Below are 19,633 nucleotides of genomic sequence, written 5' to 3'. Positions count from 1 at the left end.
AGTTATTACTGGTGTATTCTTTGTTTGTTACGAAATTATGCAATTTAACCAGTTAGCTCAGTGTATGTTGATTAAATCATTTGAGAATAATCATAAAAATGATTGTTGATGGCAAGGAGTTAGTTTTCACGGCGAGTGGCAAAAATAGAGTAGCCAAAACAGCACTTAATGTCATCAGCGGAATGTTTGTTAAAGCCATAGATAATGAGTGGTAGCCGTGTGTGCATGTTAAAACTTACGCATCAGGGCATCACCCAAAGTCACAAAACAGCTTGTAGACTATGCTATGTAGAAATAAACAAAGGGCCTATTAGACTGTATAAACAAAGTTGAATCAGGCTAAAAAAGTCAAGCAAAAGTTGATTGATGGAATTGGGAGTTGCTGACGATTATTTGAAAGTTTCAATTTTTCTTTTTGGCATTTTTCTTGAGAGGCTGACCAGTTAACTTCTTCCAGATGAGAATAAAAAGCTCTGCAGTTATCACTATCACGAATTCAGGCTTTAGCAGATGTATCTTAGGAACTCGACCTGAAAGGTACGCAAAAGAGAGCAGCATGAAACGGAGATATTGACACAAGTTAAACCATAACTGTCACGAACAACTTTTATCGTATTTACTAGGTAAATCAGACACGCTGATTCCGATTTTGTACTCAAAATAAAGATTAGTCCACTAACCTTCAAAGTCATTTAGGCTTTTTTAAAGCGTTTCAATATCCGTTTCGAAAACAACACAATCGGCATTACAAGCTCCGCCCATAAATACGTGACGAAACCTAGCTTTTTCAGGGAACGGAAGTTAGGAATGTTTAGTCCGATTTAGAATAATAGAGATGGGTGTCTTAAAACCCATTATTATCTAAATCCAGCCTGTAAAATAGTTTCAGTTTTTTATGAAAAGGATATAAACTATTTAAAATTGCTCGCAGCTTGTTACATGACGTTTAAATGGGCTGGACGCCGAGAAAAGTGAGCTCAAAAAGCGCGGTTTTATCACGAGCTAGCATTGTTATCGCGCTTTTTAAATATGCAATGCTAAATAGCTTATCTACCTTTCAGAAAAGACTGATATTATTTTTAAAGCTGAATTTAGATATTAATGGATTTTAAAACACCCATCTCTATTATTCTAAATCGGTCTAAACATCCCTACGTAACTTCTATTCCTAAAAAGCTAGGTTACGTCAAGTATTTATGGGCGGAGCTTGTTATGCCGATCGTGTTGTTTTCGAGACCGATATTAAAACGCTATAAAAAATCCTTCATTACTCTGAAAGTTAGTGGCCTAATCTTTATTTTGATTACAAAATCGGAATCAGCATGTCTGATTTACCTAGTAAATACGATAAAAGTTGTTCGTGGCAGTTATGGTTTAATGGATTTTCTACAAAAAGTTTGCTGACAAAACTTAAGTAACAAGCCTCCGGGTTAAAGAAACTCACCTGTCATTATGTCAGCCCATTTGGCAAGAAATTTGTCACCCTTACGAGCAACGGCAGCAGTGGCAGCATCCAGCAATATAGGGAAATGGTAAAGCAGCTTACAGATAGCCCAAGACCTGATAATACACAGACAACATATCAGATGACAGTTGCATGAGAATGACCCCAAAAATGTAATATCATTAGGAATAGATTTTTTTTGAGCGTGAGAAGATAATTTTGAACTGCGGTAGAACATTTATATCATTTTATTATAAATGTGAGTATGATGCAATCTATGCCAAACTCAGCTAACTATCATACTATGACATGCATGTGTAGGTGAACCAAAGCACTGCAACACAGTGGCAAAGCTGACCTGGCAAGTAAAACACAAATGACAACAAAGAGTGAAGCTAGTAACTTGTTGGACTTACAAATATACGGATTTACAGTTTGCCATAACTAAACAGCTGCATGATGCTTTTTAATAGATTTGTGTGTCAGCAATTTATTACAGATTAAAAAACAGTTTTGAAAAATGATACATTTACGCCTAAACATGACTGGATAAATGTAGTAACTAGAGCTGGAACGGGTAGCTCGTCCGGTCTTGACCCACCGGGTGAGAGGTGCCCGGGTCGGGCTACCCGGCCCTCGGGTCTTCCTTTACAAAGACACGGGTAGGTTTATGGCTAAACGAAAGCGATTGTATATCGCTTTTTAAGTGCGATTAAAATAGAGTCAAGCATAGTCCTAGCGCAGAAGGACCAGGCGAAATACAAGGTGAGTCAATATTATATTTTTACGTCTGCAACAATAGTCTTTGGACTATAGGTTTTACGACGTTTTTGGCAAGAAATAATCAACATGACGGTGGTCTGGGAGTTCAAGAAGAAGCTAGTCACGAAAGGGAAAGACCAAATTATTTGTACAGTATGGTAAAGCAAGTTAAGCTATGAAGAAGGGTCCACTTCAATACTATTGAGGCATTTACAACGAAGGCATCCTGAGGAACTTAAAAGCGCGTCTAAGAACCTAGGGTCTAATTGTTTTTATCTTGAGTTTCTTTCACCAATGCCATAAGTTTATGAAAGTGATGGATTTTTGCTTTCTACTATGCTGAGTTATCTATTTCTATATTTTTAAAGTATTTCTTAACTAATCTCTTCTTGTTGATTATAATAGCAGAGTTGAAAATAAAATCTGTAATAAAAACACTTTAGCCAAAGTCATGCCATTAATCTATCCCCCATTGATTAGCATTGATCCTCCAATGTCTAGCCATAAATCGTAGACTGCATCTATAAACCAAGCCACAAAATATAATGATTGGTGTGATAATGGGTTCTTTTATCTTAGGTTATTGATGTCACAACATTAGGCTGTAATAGAACTATCTCTTAACCTTAAATGAATAAAAATTCGCGCGTGCTGACCCGGCCCGACTCGATCTTGGCCCTCATTGCTGACCCTGAGTCTGGCCCGACCCTGCATTCCTTGGTCTCGTTCCAGCTCTAGTAGTAACAATAGCCAAATAAATACAGCATAAAAATTTTTTTCACTTAAACCAGCGCTCAAACATGTTCTAAAAACCTCGTGGTGACTCGTTAGATTTAAAACTTTTAAAACAAATGTTGAAAGCTTAAAGAAAAATTTACAGCCCGACAGTAACTTACCAAGCAAAGTCAGAGCCAAACTTAGCCATCCACCGGTCCTGAAAATGTGCCATTACATGCTCTCCATAATTTCCTACCTCAATAGTCTCCTGCAAGAACTTGGAAGCCATCTTTCCTGACTGCATGGCGTGATGGATGCCCTCCCCTACAGCGATAACAAAAACTTAGTAAGAGGAGATAATTGTACACCATACATCTTACCCAGGTACTTTTTAAGTGGGTCTATTATTAAATGATTAACCATGGCAAATTATAAATACTGTCAATAGTTACATAATAGTGTTCAAGTTAAAAAGATCGTGAGCTTTATTGATCGACAGGGTAAACTATATAGTTTATGAGTGGGTGGGTACAAAAGGACACTTTGGTAGGCTGAGTTGTATTCAGAGCAATTTACAATATAAAACGCACTAAAAAGATATGACAACTCTAGCGTTTGGTTGTGTGAAAATACAAGTACTGGATGCATATGCGGTGACAAATCGGATTCAAGCATTTCCAAGAAGTTAGACTTAATCTTTAGTCTTGTTACAACTTTTAGTGAATGAACAGAACTAAATTTTTAATAAATTCCTTCTAATAACTCAGATATGCATAGCTGTAATCTCCGGTTAATCGTAGTTGGTAGGTTTACTAATATCACTGCTATGTCAAGGTTGAGTTTGAAATGAGACCTGTAAGACTATGCTTGTCAACACTAACCAGTCATAGGGTCTATCATGCCAGCTGCATCACCTATCACTATAACATGGTCTCCATAGGTGTACCTTTCTCCACCTAGGCGCAGACTCGCTGCAAAAAAAAACAAGAAATAATTATATTTATTTTAAATGATGAACCGTTGACATTTCTGTTAATAAAAAATTAAAAAGCATAGATTTAAATTGGCATTTAAGGTGTGCACCCCTTACCTTAACGTAAAGTTACCGCGATCACAAACGTGATACAAAGTAAAAGTGATAAAAAGAGTAAACTTGTCGATACAAACCAACAATACTACTGTGCGTACAATCATTAAATTAAAAAGTTTCTTTCCTATTTGTATTTGCTATCTCGAAAAATGAACAGATCATTGTAAATGAATGTCAAAGATATGCGCTTCCATCAACTTATTGTAAAATTACTGCAATCATAGTCTAAAAAACCAGTGAAATTGATCTGAGAAAGGAGAAAAGTTGTCAAGGCAAACCAATAATACTGCAGTTACGTTACAGCCTACATATTAAAAAGTTAAGTCTAGTTTTTTTTATTTAAAGGGCCAAAGGGATAAGTTTGGAAAGATCTTGGAACGGTTTAGGCAATTTACAAGTATTTTACTGTCCGTATAACGTAAAATCTCTAAAATGTAAGTGTTCTTGGAATGGGTTATTTACGTTGTACGAGCGTCTGCTGTATTTATTTCACACGATGAACCACCCAAGTCATGATTAGAATGTGACTAAAATCATAACAGACCCGCCTTCATCCTCTCTATCTGGTCTGGATTGGAAAGCGCACGACTGATGTTGGCGTCTTCCTTCATGAGCCGACTGTGCCAGTGTGGCAAGTCTTTGTCCATGTCTATCTTTGGGTTGCCCGGTATCAGGTACACGCAGTAATTCAGGTCTCCGTCCGCATGCCGAAATAGAGCTGAATAGCCTGAGAAATAGCCAAACCATTATGTTGGCAACAGTAGGTAATATCATTGCTTATGTCTATTCATTGTTTAGATAACGTTTTTGTCATACACTGTTTATACATCGTATATCTTATATCATATATAGCAACGTCATCTACATCAATAATTGATTTTTGAATTTGTATATCCGGTACATATAAGATATACGTACATTACTGTACACACATACAGTACACTTAAAGTAATTGTATGCTAGTTTAAACTAAAATCGATATTAATTTATGCTACAAATCATTCACTGGGCGCTATATATATACACCCATGTTTATATAGCAAACCACCCAGCCGCATCAAAAATTGCAATGAATCCTTAACACTTTCAGCTAACTAAAAGCTTTACTTAGATAAAGAAATCTAAAAGCTTTGAAAATGTGGTTTTAAAATAGCCTGCTACGAAGAATGGATGGCTAAAATAGCAAAGGTTATAAGACCACCGTTGCACGATAGCTCGATAGTCGATTTCGATAGTCGATAGTTGTCTTTCTCGATATGAATATATTGCCTATTTTTAGCCTATCGAAACATCCGAAACAAATATATCGTTATCGAATAATAAAAAATACTATAACCCGATAGTTATCGCTTTCGGATAGCCCAAACACATGGTTAACTCGAACGAATTTGTTTGGTCTGTTCCCACGCAATGATAAATTGCTTTAGATAACTCGACCTCAACTTGGTTAACTCGAACAGTTTTTTGCCCAACGGCTACTAAGATGGTTGTTATCGCTTTAGAATATCACTTTATTCCAAGCCATAGAGACAAACCTCAACTTTTAGTAGTTCTTAGACGTCGTTATTACCATCATCGGCAAAATATTTTCGTTAACGACTTTTCTAAAGGTTTGCAAAAATCAAATTTTGTCAATCATCCGCTTAGCAATGGCCCTCCGAAAGCTAAGAAAAGTGAGCTAACCTTCGAATAAACTTAAAGGTTGACTTGCAACAAATTTCACATTACAGTTATTTGGTATCATAAGATTCACCATGTCTTACTCTGTTGTATTGTAGGTGCAAAATATCTGGGAATGTGATGACAAGCTCTTAAAAGCAAAAAACGAACATGTAATCGCAGCCACACGAGACCGCGGTAGTTTGGATTCGCTTTCCAAAACGGCTCAAATGGGACATAGTTGTTACAGGATGGTTTCTGTTTACACTTTCATGCAACCTTAATCGTCGAAATATTTTCACAAGTATACTTCACGCGTTCAATAAAACTATGGCTATTGTTCTTACGCGTCTATTTTATCGTCATTGTAATGCTGTCACTTTTAGCACTGATATCTTATAACTTACCGTAAAAAATCGTTAAACTTTTTAACCTTAGCTCGAAGGAGTACATATCATTGTCTGATAATCATGACGAGCCTGTTGGTCACCTGTGATAATCGAAAAGTGCTGCAAAAATTATTTGCGAAGTATTGGGTCACATGATCAGATTACGACTTGACGATTGAATAATGCCGAAACAAAACTGTAAAGTAGCGAGCATCTATATTTGATACGGGGTCTTCGGTAAAACCCGAAGTGTTTGTCATAAACTAGTGCTACGATAAGTTTTACATTGAAATTTTTATTGGCCTTTTAATTCACGTGAGAACATCACATGACAAGACAATAACCAAACTGTAATGAATACGTCAGAGAAATAAAGAGATTCCAATCTACGGCGGCTTTTCGTTTTTGAGCTTTTACGAGCTTGTAATCACCTTTCCACATCTTTGGCACCTACAACACAACAGAGTAAGACATGGTGAATCTTTTGATACCAAATAACTGTAATGTGAATTTTGTTGCAAGTCAACCTTTAAAGAAAAATCGGCAAACTTGATCTTGGTTAAAACAATGATATACAGCCCCCTGTATATCATTTCTGGGGGCTGTATATCATTAGTTAAAACGCTCAAAAAAGATGTCTTTTCTTGTGAGCATTTCAACAGCGATAAAGTTTGGCTAATTTTAATCTGAAAACGTCCTGGCAATCACATCACTTCAAACAACAAACCAATCTCAAATGATAGAAAAGTCTCTATACTTTCTGATGAAATATTTTTTAAACTTTACACTAGAAGCCTTTTAATTTGCAACAAGCCATCTATGCGTTTGATTTATCTATAGTTTGTATATATATACATTTATCTACTAATAAATACATGTACTTGTGACAGTGCTCTGATAACTTGAATGCTCTGATAACTCGAACACCTTTTCCTATTCCTTCCCACAATCCTCGATCTTTTCAGGCACGATAATTCGATAGTTTTACCAGCTGCCAAGTCACTCGATAACTATCGGCGAACTCTGTCTGCTCATTGATAATTCGATACTATCGCTATCGGTGGGACAACTCCAACGATAGTTGATAACACTTTTTCAAACAACAAATGCCATCCCTATATAAGACTAAACACAGCCTGCACACATGCAACTCACTAGAAGTTACAGTACATTCACTAGAGGGCACACTCACTAGAGGGCACACTCACTAGAGGGCACACTCACTAGAGGGCACACTCACTAGAGGGCGCATTCACTAGAGGGCGCACTCACTAGAGGGCGCACTCACTAGAGGGCACACTTTCTAGAGGGCGCACTTACTAGAGGGCGCACTCACTAGAGAGCGCACTCACTAGAGGGCGCACTTACTAGAGGGCGCACTCACTAGAGGGCGCACTCACTAGAGAGCACACTCAGTAGAAGGCGCACTCACTAGAGGGCACACTCACTAGAGAGCACCCTCACTAGAGAACATACTCACTAGAGGGCACACTCACTGAGGGCACACTCACTAGAGGGCACACTCGCTAGAGGGCACACTCACTAGAGGACACACTCACTAGAGGGTGCACTCACTAGAGGGCGCACTCACTACAGGGGGCACTCACTAGAGGGCGCACTCACTAGAGAGCACACTCAGTAGAAGGCGCACTCACTAGAGGGCACACTCACTAGAGGACACACTCACTAGAGGGCGCACTCAATAGAGGGCACACTCACCAGAGAGTACAATTACCAGAGGGCACCTTTACCAGACAAAACTTTTCACTGATGAGACGTAGGATTATCAATAGAAGCTTGCTATATACGAGGTCTGATACAAAAGTTCCAGAAATGGAGTTGTATACACTTGCATATTTGCACGATGGAAAAACTCATTGCGGCGCTTGTCGGGAAAAATTTCTGGTGTGTTGTCAGCAAATTTCAGGTTGCTATGACAACCTGAAATTTCCTCGATGATGGACAAATGAGCTACAGAATCAGTATGTAGAAAAAAGTTTCAGCCAAGAGCTGAACTAGTAACAAATGCAGTTGGTACAGCAATATATAAAATACCGAAGCACTCCAGCAGTTTGCTAACCGGGCAATAAATCTCTATTATAGAAGATAACTCCGTCTGCATCAAACTGGTGGCAGTCAGGAGGTACATAAGCTCTCGAGCATGAACCGTCTGGTGGTCGAGAAACCATACCAAGTTTAGTTGCTAGCCTCGAAGGCGCCCCGTCCGCACATACCAGCAGCTGCAAGCGGAACGAAGATGATATAAACTTTCCAAGTTGATGTAGCATTTACTACAAGGCATTACCAATACATAACTTCTGATACTATCTGTAATTGTGCCAATAGTACATGACAGAAACAATGCATCCCCATGAGAAAACCCTTTAAAGAGCAGCAAATTACATTCAATACAATTTCTAAAAACAAGGATGCATCAGAAAAGCTTAACATGCTTTGACCAACAAATAGATACCATTAAAATAACTTACACCTAAACTTACTTACCTTCATGAACTTTAACTTACCCTAGATTTATAGCTTTTACCAGACCCTTCAATGCTAATAGTCCATAGACCAGTTGCCTCATCAAAAACAACCTCTTCAACTGGACAGTTCTCTTGTAAGTTGGCACCAGCCCTGAAAATATTGATAATCTTCAACTCAATAATTGCCTACTAAACATTTTAAGGTGCATTCAGACTAGCATGTAAAATGCCAACAATTTGGGATGTCAGCATTTTAGAGGACACAAGCATCATAAAACACCTGTGTAAGCGGCAAACCCCCTCATGTTTTTGGCTTGAGCGGCATCCTGTTGTCTAGCAACAAACAATGAAATGGTGTCTCATTTACAGCGTCTAACCGCTAGCTCAGCCCAAGCAGTGTTTGCATTCACTGATTACTCAAGAAAGCTTCCATGTAGCCATTTCACACTTAATATTTGCCGCAGGATAGTTTGTAGTACATTTGGACTGCAAAATATCGTATCTTACAACCATCATTTCACTGTAAACCCAATACTACAAATTTTATTTGTTTTCATGCATATCTTATGCAGTTGCACCATGCTGGCTCTCTCACTTGTCTGAACCAAAGTGGTCAGAGGTACAAACCATTGGTGTACCGAGCGCACACAACGCTGAGCGATGTATTACAGATGAGGTCCAGGTTAGTGGGGTAACCATTGGCTATTACAGTAAACGCTCCTATAACGTACACCTCCTATAACGTACACCTCCTATAACGTACACCTCCTATAATGTAAATTCCACATAACGTAAAAAGTTGATGTAAAGTTTTTGCTTCGTACTACATAAAAGATTGCACATAACATAAAGTGTCAAGATAGCGCAAGTTCTCAAATTTGATTTGAATAATGCGCATCTAGTAGTTAGCCTTAAAAATATTGCTTTCTTCTGGCTGCACTTGAGAGAAAAAATGACGCATATGGTTATCTCTATTATATATACTAGTACCGTGGCAGTTTAGTTTGCCGTGAGAAATTGATAATAGATAAATACAGTGCACCCCCGAGTTACGATGCCCTGTTATACGGTGTTTTCGCCTACGATGTCACACATGATGTCTTTCTGTCCCCGCCATACGACATTTTTTTGCCATATGACATCAACAAGAATCTCTCCCAAAAAAATTTCTTACTTCTTAGGCCATACTACACATTCATTCAAGATTTAAAACAGCTTATAAACAGTGGCAGGTAATGCAGTTGCCATTGGCTCAGTTCCTTTATCCTTGGAATTTGCGTAACTTACGCTAGTCTTAATCTATATGTACAAATTTCCATGTTTGTCTGCCGTCGTTCGTCTGTCCGGTTATAACGATAAAGTTTTAGCAATGGAAAATCACATTTGTACTGGATTTCAACTCGCGACATTCAAATCACAAGTCTACTAACGAGTGCGCGCAATCACAAAACTTAGACGTTCTCATCACACTAGTTGCTCTTACCGTATACTGTATATCCTTTTTGCGATTGCACACGCTAAATTATTAATTAATACAATACGCCCTCGAGTTATGATGTCCCTGTTATAAAATTTTTTCGCCTTACAATAAATATGAAACATGGTGTTTTTTCGTCCTCACCATACAAAGATGAAATTTTTTCGAATTTTTTCTGCCATACGATATCAACAAAAATTTCTCTCGAAATTAAAATTTGGCAGTCCAAGTACTGATTACGACGAAATAATGAAAATGCCAATATACTATTCGCTAAAATCCCTCCCACAACGCCTGAAAGAGATATGATGCTCGCTTGCTCTATATATCAGTGCTCTCTATATTTGTTTTAAATTTTAGTGAAAACGAAACCAAAAACAGATATGTGATAACATTGTTCTCTATGACAAAGTGTAAGTTCAGTTTAGTAAAATAAATACTAAAACTAAGCTTTATGTATGTGTTTAGTAAGCTAAATTCATTTAAGTTAAATTCAACGTTTATGTTACGCGTCTGTCTCGAAGGTAAAAACTCCCCAGGTACGTACTGCACATAGTACATTCTAATGTAACATTTTATTGCCGATCATAACCACTGAATACACTAAAGTTACTGTAGGTAACTATAGTAAGTAAGGTTAACATATATTATTTTGTTACTAATTTTCAACATGTACAGCAGGTATGTAAACTTTTGTTGATTTTTACCGGAGGTTGTTTGCATTAGATAATTACTATAACGGGTTTCTATATCCATCTATATGATATTTTTTGCCTTACGATGCCAACACCAGAACGAATTAATGTCGTATAGCGAAGGTCCACTCTAGCTGCGCAATTATCTTTTCAGTGTAGGTGTTAGATTGTCGGTCTACCAATCTGAATGTCACAATTTGGAAATCGTCGAACGATATCTTTTATCATAGCCTTGAACCTTTACGACGGATAGACAGTCGGACGCATAAACACAGCTTTGTTATAGTGAAGTTAAATTTTTGTTTTACTCTATTTTATACATATAAAACATTTGCAAAATAGACCTTGCTATCTATCTGTCTGTTTACTCGAGGTAAATTGCCACTGAAGGTGTGCGTTTTTCATTACTCATTGTAAAATTATAACAAGCATAAACAATGAACCGAGTGAAAGTGATAAGAGAAAGGAGAGTTGTCCATACAAACCAATAATACAAGTTACTGTACAGTCAGTAGAGTAAAAAGTTAAGACAAGTCTTTTTTCTTTTTGAATGACCAAAAGGGTGAATTTGGGAGAATCTTGAAACGGATTGGGCAATTTGCATGTATTTTACTGTTTTTATAACGTAAATCTCTATAACGTAAACGTTTCCAGAACGGATTATTTACGTTTAGGAGCATCTACTGTAATTTCAAACATTGAACTAAATGGATGATTAAAAATGTTAATATAAATTGGGAGGCTGAGATACAAGGACAGACCATGCATCTAGTTGCCCAACTGTGTGTGGCAAAAATGCACACTAATGCAAACACACCTTTATAGAAATACATAACAAAAACATTTTAAAGACAAGTCAACAGAATTAAAACCATAAAAATTAAACTGCTATTATAAGACAAGGTACAAGCTTATTACCTTTTGGCTGCCATAGCTATAGCGTTGTCAAGATGAATTCGCTTACAAGCGATGGCTGCTGGAATCTCTCCAAGATGTTCCTTACTTCTGCCGATGTAACTTAAGCCAGAGGGACTACAAAGACCCCCACTGTCAGCCTGCGTTAGTCATAGAAGTCAAAAGTGCCAGCTAATCAGAAAAGGATAGGTGCAACAACTCTTAGTATTAAAATGACCTACTCGCAGCGGGTAACTTTTGACAATTACAAGCATGAGCTACATTAAAACAATATATGGACGTTGAGAGTATGTATTTAGATAATATAAAGATAACAGAGTGAAGGTACAATCTAGACTTGAATAATATCATATACCAATATGTTGATTTACACATGCATAGCTAAAGGAGGTTGCATTTACATACAGTTAACTAACAGAGGTTGCATTTACATACACATAACTAACGGAGGTTGCATTTACACACACATAACAAATGGAGGTTGCATTTACACACACATAACTAACAGAGGTTGCATTTACACACACATAACTAACAGAAGTTGCATTTACACACACATAACAAATGGAGGTTGCATTTACACACACATAACTAACAGAGGTTGCATTTACACACACATAACTAACAGAGGTTGCATTTACACACACATAACGAATGGAGGTTGCATTTACACACACATAACTAACAGAGGTTGCATTTACACACACTTTACTAACAGAGGTTGCATTTACACACACATAACTAACAGAGGTTGCATTTACACACACATAACTAAGAGAGGTTGCATTTACACACACATAACTAACAGAGGTTGCATTTACACACACATAACAAATGGAGGTTGCATTTACACACACATAACTAACAGAGGTTGCATTTACACACACATAACTAACAGAGGTTGCATTTACACACACATAACAAATGGAGGTTGCATTTACACACACATAACTAACAGAGGTTGCATTTACACACACATAACTAACAGAGGTTGCATTTACACACACATAACAAATGGAGGTTGCATTTACACACACATAACTAAGAGAGGTTGCATTTACACACACATAACTAACAGAGGTTGCATTTACACACACATAACAAATGGAGGTTGCATTTACACACACATAACTAACAGAGGATGCATTTACGCACACTTTACTAACAGAGGTTGCATTTACACACACATAACTAACGGAGGTTGCATTTATGCACACATAACTAACAGAGGTTGCATTTACACACACATAACTAACGGAGGTTGCATTTACACACACATAACTAACGGAGGTTGCATTTACACACACATAACTAACGGAGGTTGCATTTACACACACATAACTAACAGAGGTTGCATTTACACACACATAACTAACAGAGGTTGCTCACCACTCTTGCTTTGGACTGCTTCAAGAGTTCATCATACACTCCCATATCCTGGAGAATTTCAATGCCAGTCTTACAGACAGCATCACCACAATACTTGTCCCTCGGAAACTTCTTTTTCTCCAGTAAAAGGCAATTCACACCATCCCTCCCTAAATTTACACCATCCCTTCCTGAATTGCTGATGTAGTCAACAGTTATTTTTAGAGTTTTTACTGAATATAAAAGTCTGTCACACAGTAGATAATAACAGAATACAAAAACATCAAATGAGTGTCCACTTGTTAATCCTAAATCATTCGCATATGAGAAACTCACAAAGGAGTTGCGTTAAAACATAGAATATTCCCAATCTTGGAGAATAGCATCTTAAAAGTAAGATGTCTTTGTCTGTGCAGAAACTCAATGAACATTATAATACTATAAACCCATCTCTCTGTACATAAATAAAATGAATGAAAGATATATATGAACATACCCAAATAATAGCCGCAGGTAGCACCGGCAGGTCCAGCTCCCACTATGGCCACATCATAATAGTCCACTACCTTCGCCTAGACAAAATAACATCAGTAAATGTGAAAAGGTCCTTCCTTTTTCCCAAACCTACCAACCTAATGTCTCAAATGAGTACAAATTCATAGGAAAAACACATCCGATAACAACTCAGCAAATAATGCAAACAACAAATGCTAAACTTGCTGACACTCGACGAACCGATCATATAATAGTTATGAGAATATACGGAGTAAACACGTTACTTTTGGTGATATAGGTGAAGTGCAGCGGCAAGAATAATTTTTAAACTTTTCATGGCAACTTATACACAATGCTAGCATAGTGGTTATGAAAGGAGCTGCTCAGTCAAATGTACCATAACAAAAGGTACTGAGAAGTAGAAAGTGATATCGTAAGTACAATGTGATAATTTTATGTCCTTTTAATGATCAAAATAAAATATAATAGTACATAATAATAATAGTATAGAGTAGGATAATTAAAAGAGCATTAATAGCTATATAATATAGTTGGATAAGAAGAGCGAATTGAATAGACAAAGATAACACATCCAAGTTACATTGTGTCGGTGCATGGTCTCTGCTCCAATTCAAAATTATACATGTCATAGATGATAAGCTGACATGGAATGTAGATCTTTGTTATTAACTTTTTGTTGCATCGTAATCTACCGGCCACAACAGCGTCTCAAACATTAGAAGCATTCATAAATAAATCAGTTTCCAGTATCTGTCTTCTACTGTAAAAAACCAATCTACAAGCAAATTTGTCAAAGTCAGACCTTAAATCTGTACTTGTGGTCATCAAAAAGCTTTTGCTCAGCTTAAATAAAACAGTGTTTGAATGTATAAACAAATGCTTGGTATTCTTTGCAGGTTATAGAAGTGTTTTATCATGCGTAAGTTTGAATTGTCAATTTTCACACTTTAGTTAGCGTTAATAATAATATTAACGTTAGCGTTAATAGGCACACAAGACATCCTCCATCTGCAAAAGCTTCATTTCAGGCTAATGTATAAGGTAATTGTACACCCCAAATTCCCACACCTAAATGATCTATAGTCGTGAGCCCGCCATTCGAAAATACTGAATAAAAAACACCTTCTTGATGAAATTGTTCAGATATATGAGGACAAACGTAAATTTTGGTTAAGCTTACACCACTGAAATTATTAGCAAACTATTGGTAGACAGGCAGCCAGTCATAATTGGCCAACCAATGTCTGCACACTCACTAGGTTCCCAGTATATTAGAATGCAATGGAAGGTTTATATAATATATACTAAGGTGAAAACATTCTGCAGATTATGTCAGGTGCAGATTCAAATTCTGTAAAAAGCTATCTCAGCCAGGGTTGGCTTGGTTTAAACCAGCCGAAAAAAACGGCTTTTATGGTTTTTTTCATTATCTTTTGTGAAAAACATAATATTTTAAGCTCCTAGTGGTTCATGTGCAATAGAAATGCAATTATATACATGTAATTATCAGCTGTGTAAGTTTATTTAGGACACAGTAGTAAATTGATGGCAGAGCTCAAGTTGAAACTACATGAAATCCTAGCACAACAATGAATTAGTAAATTTCATTTTCAATTGCTTTTATCAAGTGATATAATGATCTCTTTAATGAAATATAAAAACCATGTGAAATATACTAGTCCAATCATCGTCTCTAATAATGAATGAATAATTTCTCAAGTCTGGCCAGTGAAAAAGGATTACTTATAATTAGAAATTAAAACAATAAAATCCTTTTGGGCAAAAGCTTTAAGTTTGCAAACTAATATTTCATTTATTGGGCACAAGCCAAAGTACATGTAGTTGGATCGTTAGAATTCAGTTTATCAAGTTTTTTGTGTTTTGAAAAGTTAAAGTTGTGTCTCAAATTTCCAACATGCCTCGCAAACAGGATCCCGTTTGGCAGTTTTTCACTTGAACTGCAAAAGGCAAAGGTTTCAAGGCAAAATGTAATAGGTGTGCTGTCGTAACGTAAGGTCACGCAGATAGGCTTAAAGCCCACGTAGCAAAATGTCACGCAGAAAACACCAACTTAGACAGTGATGCTAGTATTCAGGTGATAGAAGGTGTCATCTGCCACTGCTCCAAACACTAGCAATGCATCTGCATTATGCTCTGATCTACACTACCACACGACTAATCACTTAGATTAAAATTCCTGCTTATGCATAGAGCTGCATGTAAAATATTCACTTTATGTCATAAGATTTCTGCTTTGTATTTCATCAATCATGTTTGATTAAAAACTCATTTCGAAATTTTCATGTTTTCTCTTTTTTCCCATAACAACTCCCACAGTACCATCTTTAACAGATAATTTCACATATGTATGTTCAATACTCAATCATGCAGCTAAAGTAAGTTATGTTAATTAGATTTAAAATTTCAAAAACCTTAGTACAACTATGAAAACCAATAAAACCGGTTTAAACCATAAAAACCGGTTTAAACAAAAAAAAACCTAGTTTTTTTTTATAAAAACTGTCGTTTTTTCCAACCCTGATCTCAGCATCAAAAAGTACAACATATCACAGCGTTACATGTTTGCAACTGACAGGTAGCTGACTGTAACTCTCACCAGAACTGCTACAAGGCACAATGAAAAGAGCCTTTGATGATGTCTGAGATCGTTGAAATCCTCAAACATGGTTGGCACAGATGCGATAGATTTTTGTAATAAATCATTTTGCTGCCACTATCCTAGATGTGATTAGGCAGATGTATTAGTGAATCTAAAATCAGCCATTTATGGGATTCCTCATAAATTTGTAGCAAATAGCATGTGATATATATATATTATATGACAATGTAAGGTTAATATAGTTAGAAACTCGCTTCGAGTTCGAAAATAAATGTGTTTAACTCTACAACCCTCAATCAAACGGATTAACTGGCGCAGCACCGACAGCAGTGAAATTATCAAGCATTATAACTGCATTTGGTGAAGATGCCTATGAATTGAAAGTGTGCTATTTATCTCAGCTGTAGTATAGCCACAAGATACAATGGCTGTTCTGCTTCCTTAGCCTCTTCTCTATAAATGCTCATAGCCTATTTGTTCGGAGACAGAAACAAAGATCATTGCAATCACAGGTGTCCTTTAGCGGGATAATGCTGAAGCCAAGGCCGGGCCGTAGTCTACACACACAAAAAACAACAAAGGTCCACGTAGTTATGAGCAAAAACAAACGTATCCACCCAAATATCTCACCAGTCCGATAAGTAGTACACACAAAAACTAAACCATTCGACAGAGCCACTCATCATGTCAAAATATTCCAAGTTTCAAGTCAAGTCTTGCACAACTAACCTTATGGTTTCTCAAAACTTGTCCCAAAGTCCCTATTAATTTGAGACTGTCCGATTGTTGTTTTAAAAATGGTTGCCGCTAGCCTAACTTCAAGTCCTGATTCAACATTTCACTAACTATCGGAGCATTGCTAAAAGAGGGAATCAAAAAGTTCGGGAGCACTCAGCAATGCCCCGATAGTTACTGAGATGTTGAATTAGAACGTTAGGCTAGGCTAGCGGCGACCATTTCTAAAACAGCAATCGAACAGTCTCAAATTAATAGAGACTTTGGGACAAGTTTTGAGAAACCATAAGGTGAGTTGTGCAAGACATGACTTGAAACTTGGAATATTTTGACATGATGGGTGGCTCTATCGATTGGTTTAGTTTTTGTGTGTGCTGCTCATCAGATTGGTGAGATGTTTGGGTGGGTAATTTTGTTTTTGCTCATAACTACATGGACCTTTGTTGTTTTTTTGTGTGCGTAGACTACGGCCCGGCCTCGGCAATATCCCGCTAAAGGATACCTGTGGTTGCAATAGACTAGCAAGCATACTTGCCAACTCTCACGTATTGGGCGTGAGACTCATGCAATCACCCCAAAGAAAAAAATGAAAATGCGTGAGAATTACGTGAGAGTTTTGCCCCATCTTCCACAATTTTATATATACTATCGTTGATACATCAATTGCTCCAAAACCAAATCTCACGCATTGCCCCACTCTTGGGTTGGCAGGTCTGCTAGCAAGGCTCCAGAATTTATGGTCAGATAAAAACACATAAACCATGAACAAATTAATAGCAAAATTGTTGTCTTAAGACTTAAATCTCAGACTGAAACATAACTCAGCCTAATGCTGGAATCTAGGTAAACCATAGTATTAACCAAATTTTTACTCCTGAGGCACTTTCTCAAGGCCCCTGGGGCTAATTACAAGTGTACTATTACTATCGAGTAAGTATCGAGTAAGCACATATAAAACTCGCGCCATTTTATGCTTTTACAAACCATCAGTTCTCTGATCTTTGCACATATTGCATCATCCAGAATTGTTTTAAAAAAACTACTAAAATGCACAGAAACCTTATTCATATTCAACTTGAAAACGTTAGTGCATAATATCACTAAGGTTTTTACCTTGTTCTTATCTTGCGGGTATCTGCAAGCATAGCTGTGTAAATCTCGATCAGCATCTGTTAGCACAAACGTGCGCAAATACAACGCTACACTAATAGCAAAAATACCTAATATTGCACAAACGATTTGCACTTCTTGTAGGCTGAAGAACCATATAAACGCATGAAGAAAATCCATTGGGACAGGCAGTTGTCGGCAGCGCTGGTCAAAGTGTAGCTTTACGTAGCTCTGGAAGGGCAACTGTTCTAAAATATGTAAAGCCGGGGCGCCATTCATGTAATATGCTACCTGCTTAATAATTCGGTTAAGGTCAAGGAGAAGTCGCCAAGGTCTGTGAAGGGTAACTGGACTTTTGGGCGACAGTCATTAGGGCGACAGACACTTAGGCGACATTTTTTGTTCGAAAAGTGACAACTTCAGATAGAAAGGCGACACGGCAGACAAACCGGCGACAATTGCGACAAGGTGGTTTGCTGTTTGGTTGAAGGCAAGGTAATGTACTGACAAACCATAGAGTTATCCCCCCTGGGGGAGATAACTCTATGTGACAAACTATGAGATTCTGTCGTCGTGTGCAATGCTTACGTATATTTTTGAAACGTAGCCTTGACAGTGTTATTGTTTTCTTTTTACAGACTTTTTTTATAAATCGAAATGTTAACATGTATTTTAAACGCCATTGGTGGGATTTATCTGATTATGCTAGCCCAAACATTTAACAACATGTTAAGGCTATCTTTATAAAAATGCATCTAGCTTATTCAATTAAAACACCAAAACTTGTTTGTGTATCAGCATGTTTGTTCAAAACGGTTCGAAAAGTCACGTTCTCGGCTGAATTGTTGACAATCTTGCCTCTGATCGTTGAAACTTTAGAGTTATCTTACCTCAAAAAGAAATAGTTTTATGGTTTCGATCGTCGAAATTCACAGTAGCTTGGAGAAGAGTTTGCTCTTTGTGTGAGATGAAAGGACAATTCCCTATTATTGTGATTTTTTATTCACTTGTGGAAAGAATGATTTCTTTATCCTTGTTTCTTTACAATTATGATAATAATCCAATGTCATTATAATGCAGACTCAATAGGCTAAATTGCGGTTCACACTGATCTATGTCTGTTGAGATTTTATTGGAGTATGAAGAATGAAGGCTGACATAGGTGTCAAAGATATATCCATATTTTACTAACTTCTGCAGCTTGTCGCAAGAAGACTAAACAGCATCACAGAAAGCTTATGGAGAAATGGTCCATTCCAAAGCATAGAAATCAACCGGTCCTGATGCCATGTTACCCTTAGAGTCACTTGAGATATTTGACCGAATCACCCTTGTCACAGATCCGGATGGCACACACAACTTGTAGTTTGAGACAATGAGGAGTGATCAACACCTCAAAGACTTTTGTGATATATACTCAGCTGCAGGTTAATGCTGCCATGTGCCACATCATATACTATATTTTGCATTTTAACACGCACTATGAATCTTTTTATACACAACTATTTTAATAAAGGACAGACTTCAGAAACGGCGGGAAGATATTACATAGACAGCAATCGGCTTGAACTTTAATGACAACTTTATTAAATAGTGGTGTGAGGAATTTCCTGCTATTATTTTTGTGTATGATTGGAAGTGCAAGTGCAT

The 19,633-nt window shown here is 37.2% G+C and overlaps 1 protein-coding gene across 2 annotated transcripts; it reads right to left on the bottom strand.

The window, feature by feature from the left end:
- Window positions 1-6: 6 nt before the first annotated feature.
- Window positions 7-18,177, bottom strand: LOC137393261 (conditioned medium factor receptor 1-like). 2 transcript variants are annotated; one of them, XM_068079725.1, is made up of 11 exons: window positions 17,987-18,177; window positions 13,499-13,568; window positions 13,024-13,172; window positions 11,638-11,774; window positions 8,587-8,698; window positions 8,142-8,301; window positions 4,558-4,740; window positions 3,805-3,894; window positions 3,103-3,247; window positions 1,445-1,560; window positions 7-530 (listed from the first exon to the last, which is right to left on the bottom strand). In XM_068079725.1, the coding sequence occupies exons 1-11, from the start codon at window positions 18,161-18,163 to the stop codon at window positions 403-405; spliced, it is 1,467 nt and encodes a 488-aa protein (XP_067935826.1). In that variant the 5' UTR covers window positions 18,164-18,177; the 3' UTR covers window positions 7-402. The 2 variants fall into 2 exon arrangements, with proteins under 2 accessions (XP_067935826.1, XP_067935825.1); XM_068079724.1 differs by having other exon boundaries at window positions 9-530; window positions 13,499-13,574.
- Between the last annotated feature and the right edge of the window lie 1,456 nt (window positions 18,178-19,633).

The sequence above is a fragment of the Watersipora subatra genome, chromosome 4, assembly GCF_963576615.1.
Source record: "Watersipora subatra chromosome 4, tzWatSuba1.1, whole genome shotgun sequence".
In the NCBI taxonomy this organism is placed as follows: domain Eukaryota; kingdom Metazoa; phylum Bryozoa; class Gymnolaemata; order Cheilostomatida; family Watersiporidae; genus Watersipora; species Watersipora subatra.
Note: the sequence above shows the minus strand (reverse complement) of the source record. Positions and strands in the feature narration are given on the sequence as shown.

Coding starts and splice junctions, on each gene's coding strand:
- LOC137393261 (XM_068079724.1), bottom strand. CDS start 18,163: ATGGATTTTCTTCATGCGTTTATATGGTTCTTCAGCCTACAAGAAGTG. Junction 8,699..11,637: donor ATAGCTATGGCAGCCAAAAG/GTAATAAGCTTG, acceptor CAATATTTTCAG/GGCTGGTGCCAACTTACAAG. Junction 8,302..8,586: donor GTAAAAGCTATAAATCTAGG/GTAAGTTAAAGT, acceptor TTCCGCTTGCAG/CTGCTGGTATGTGCGGACGG.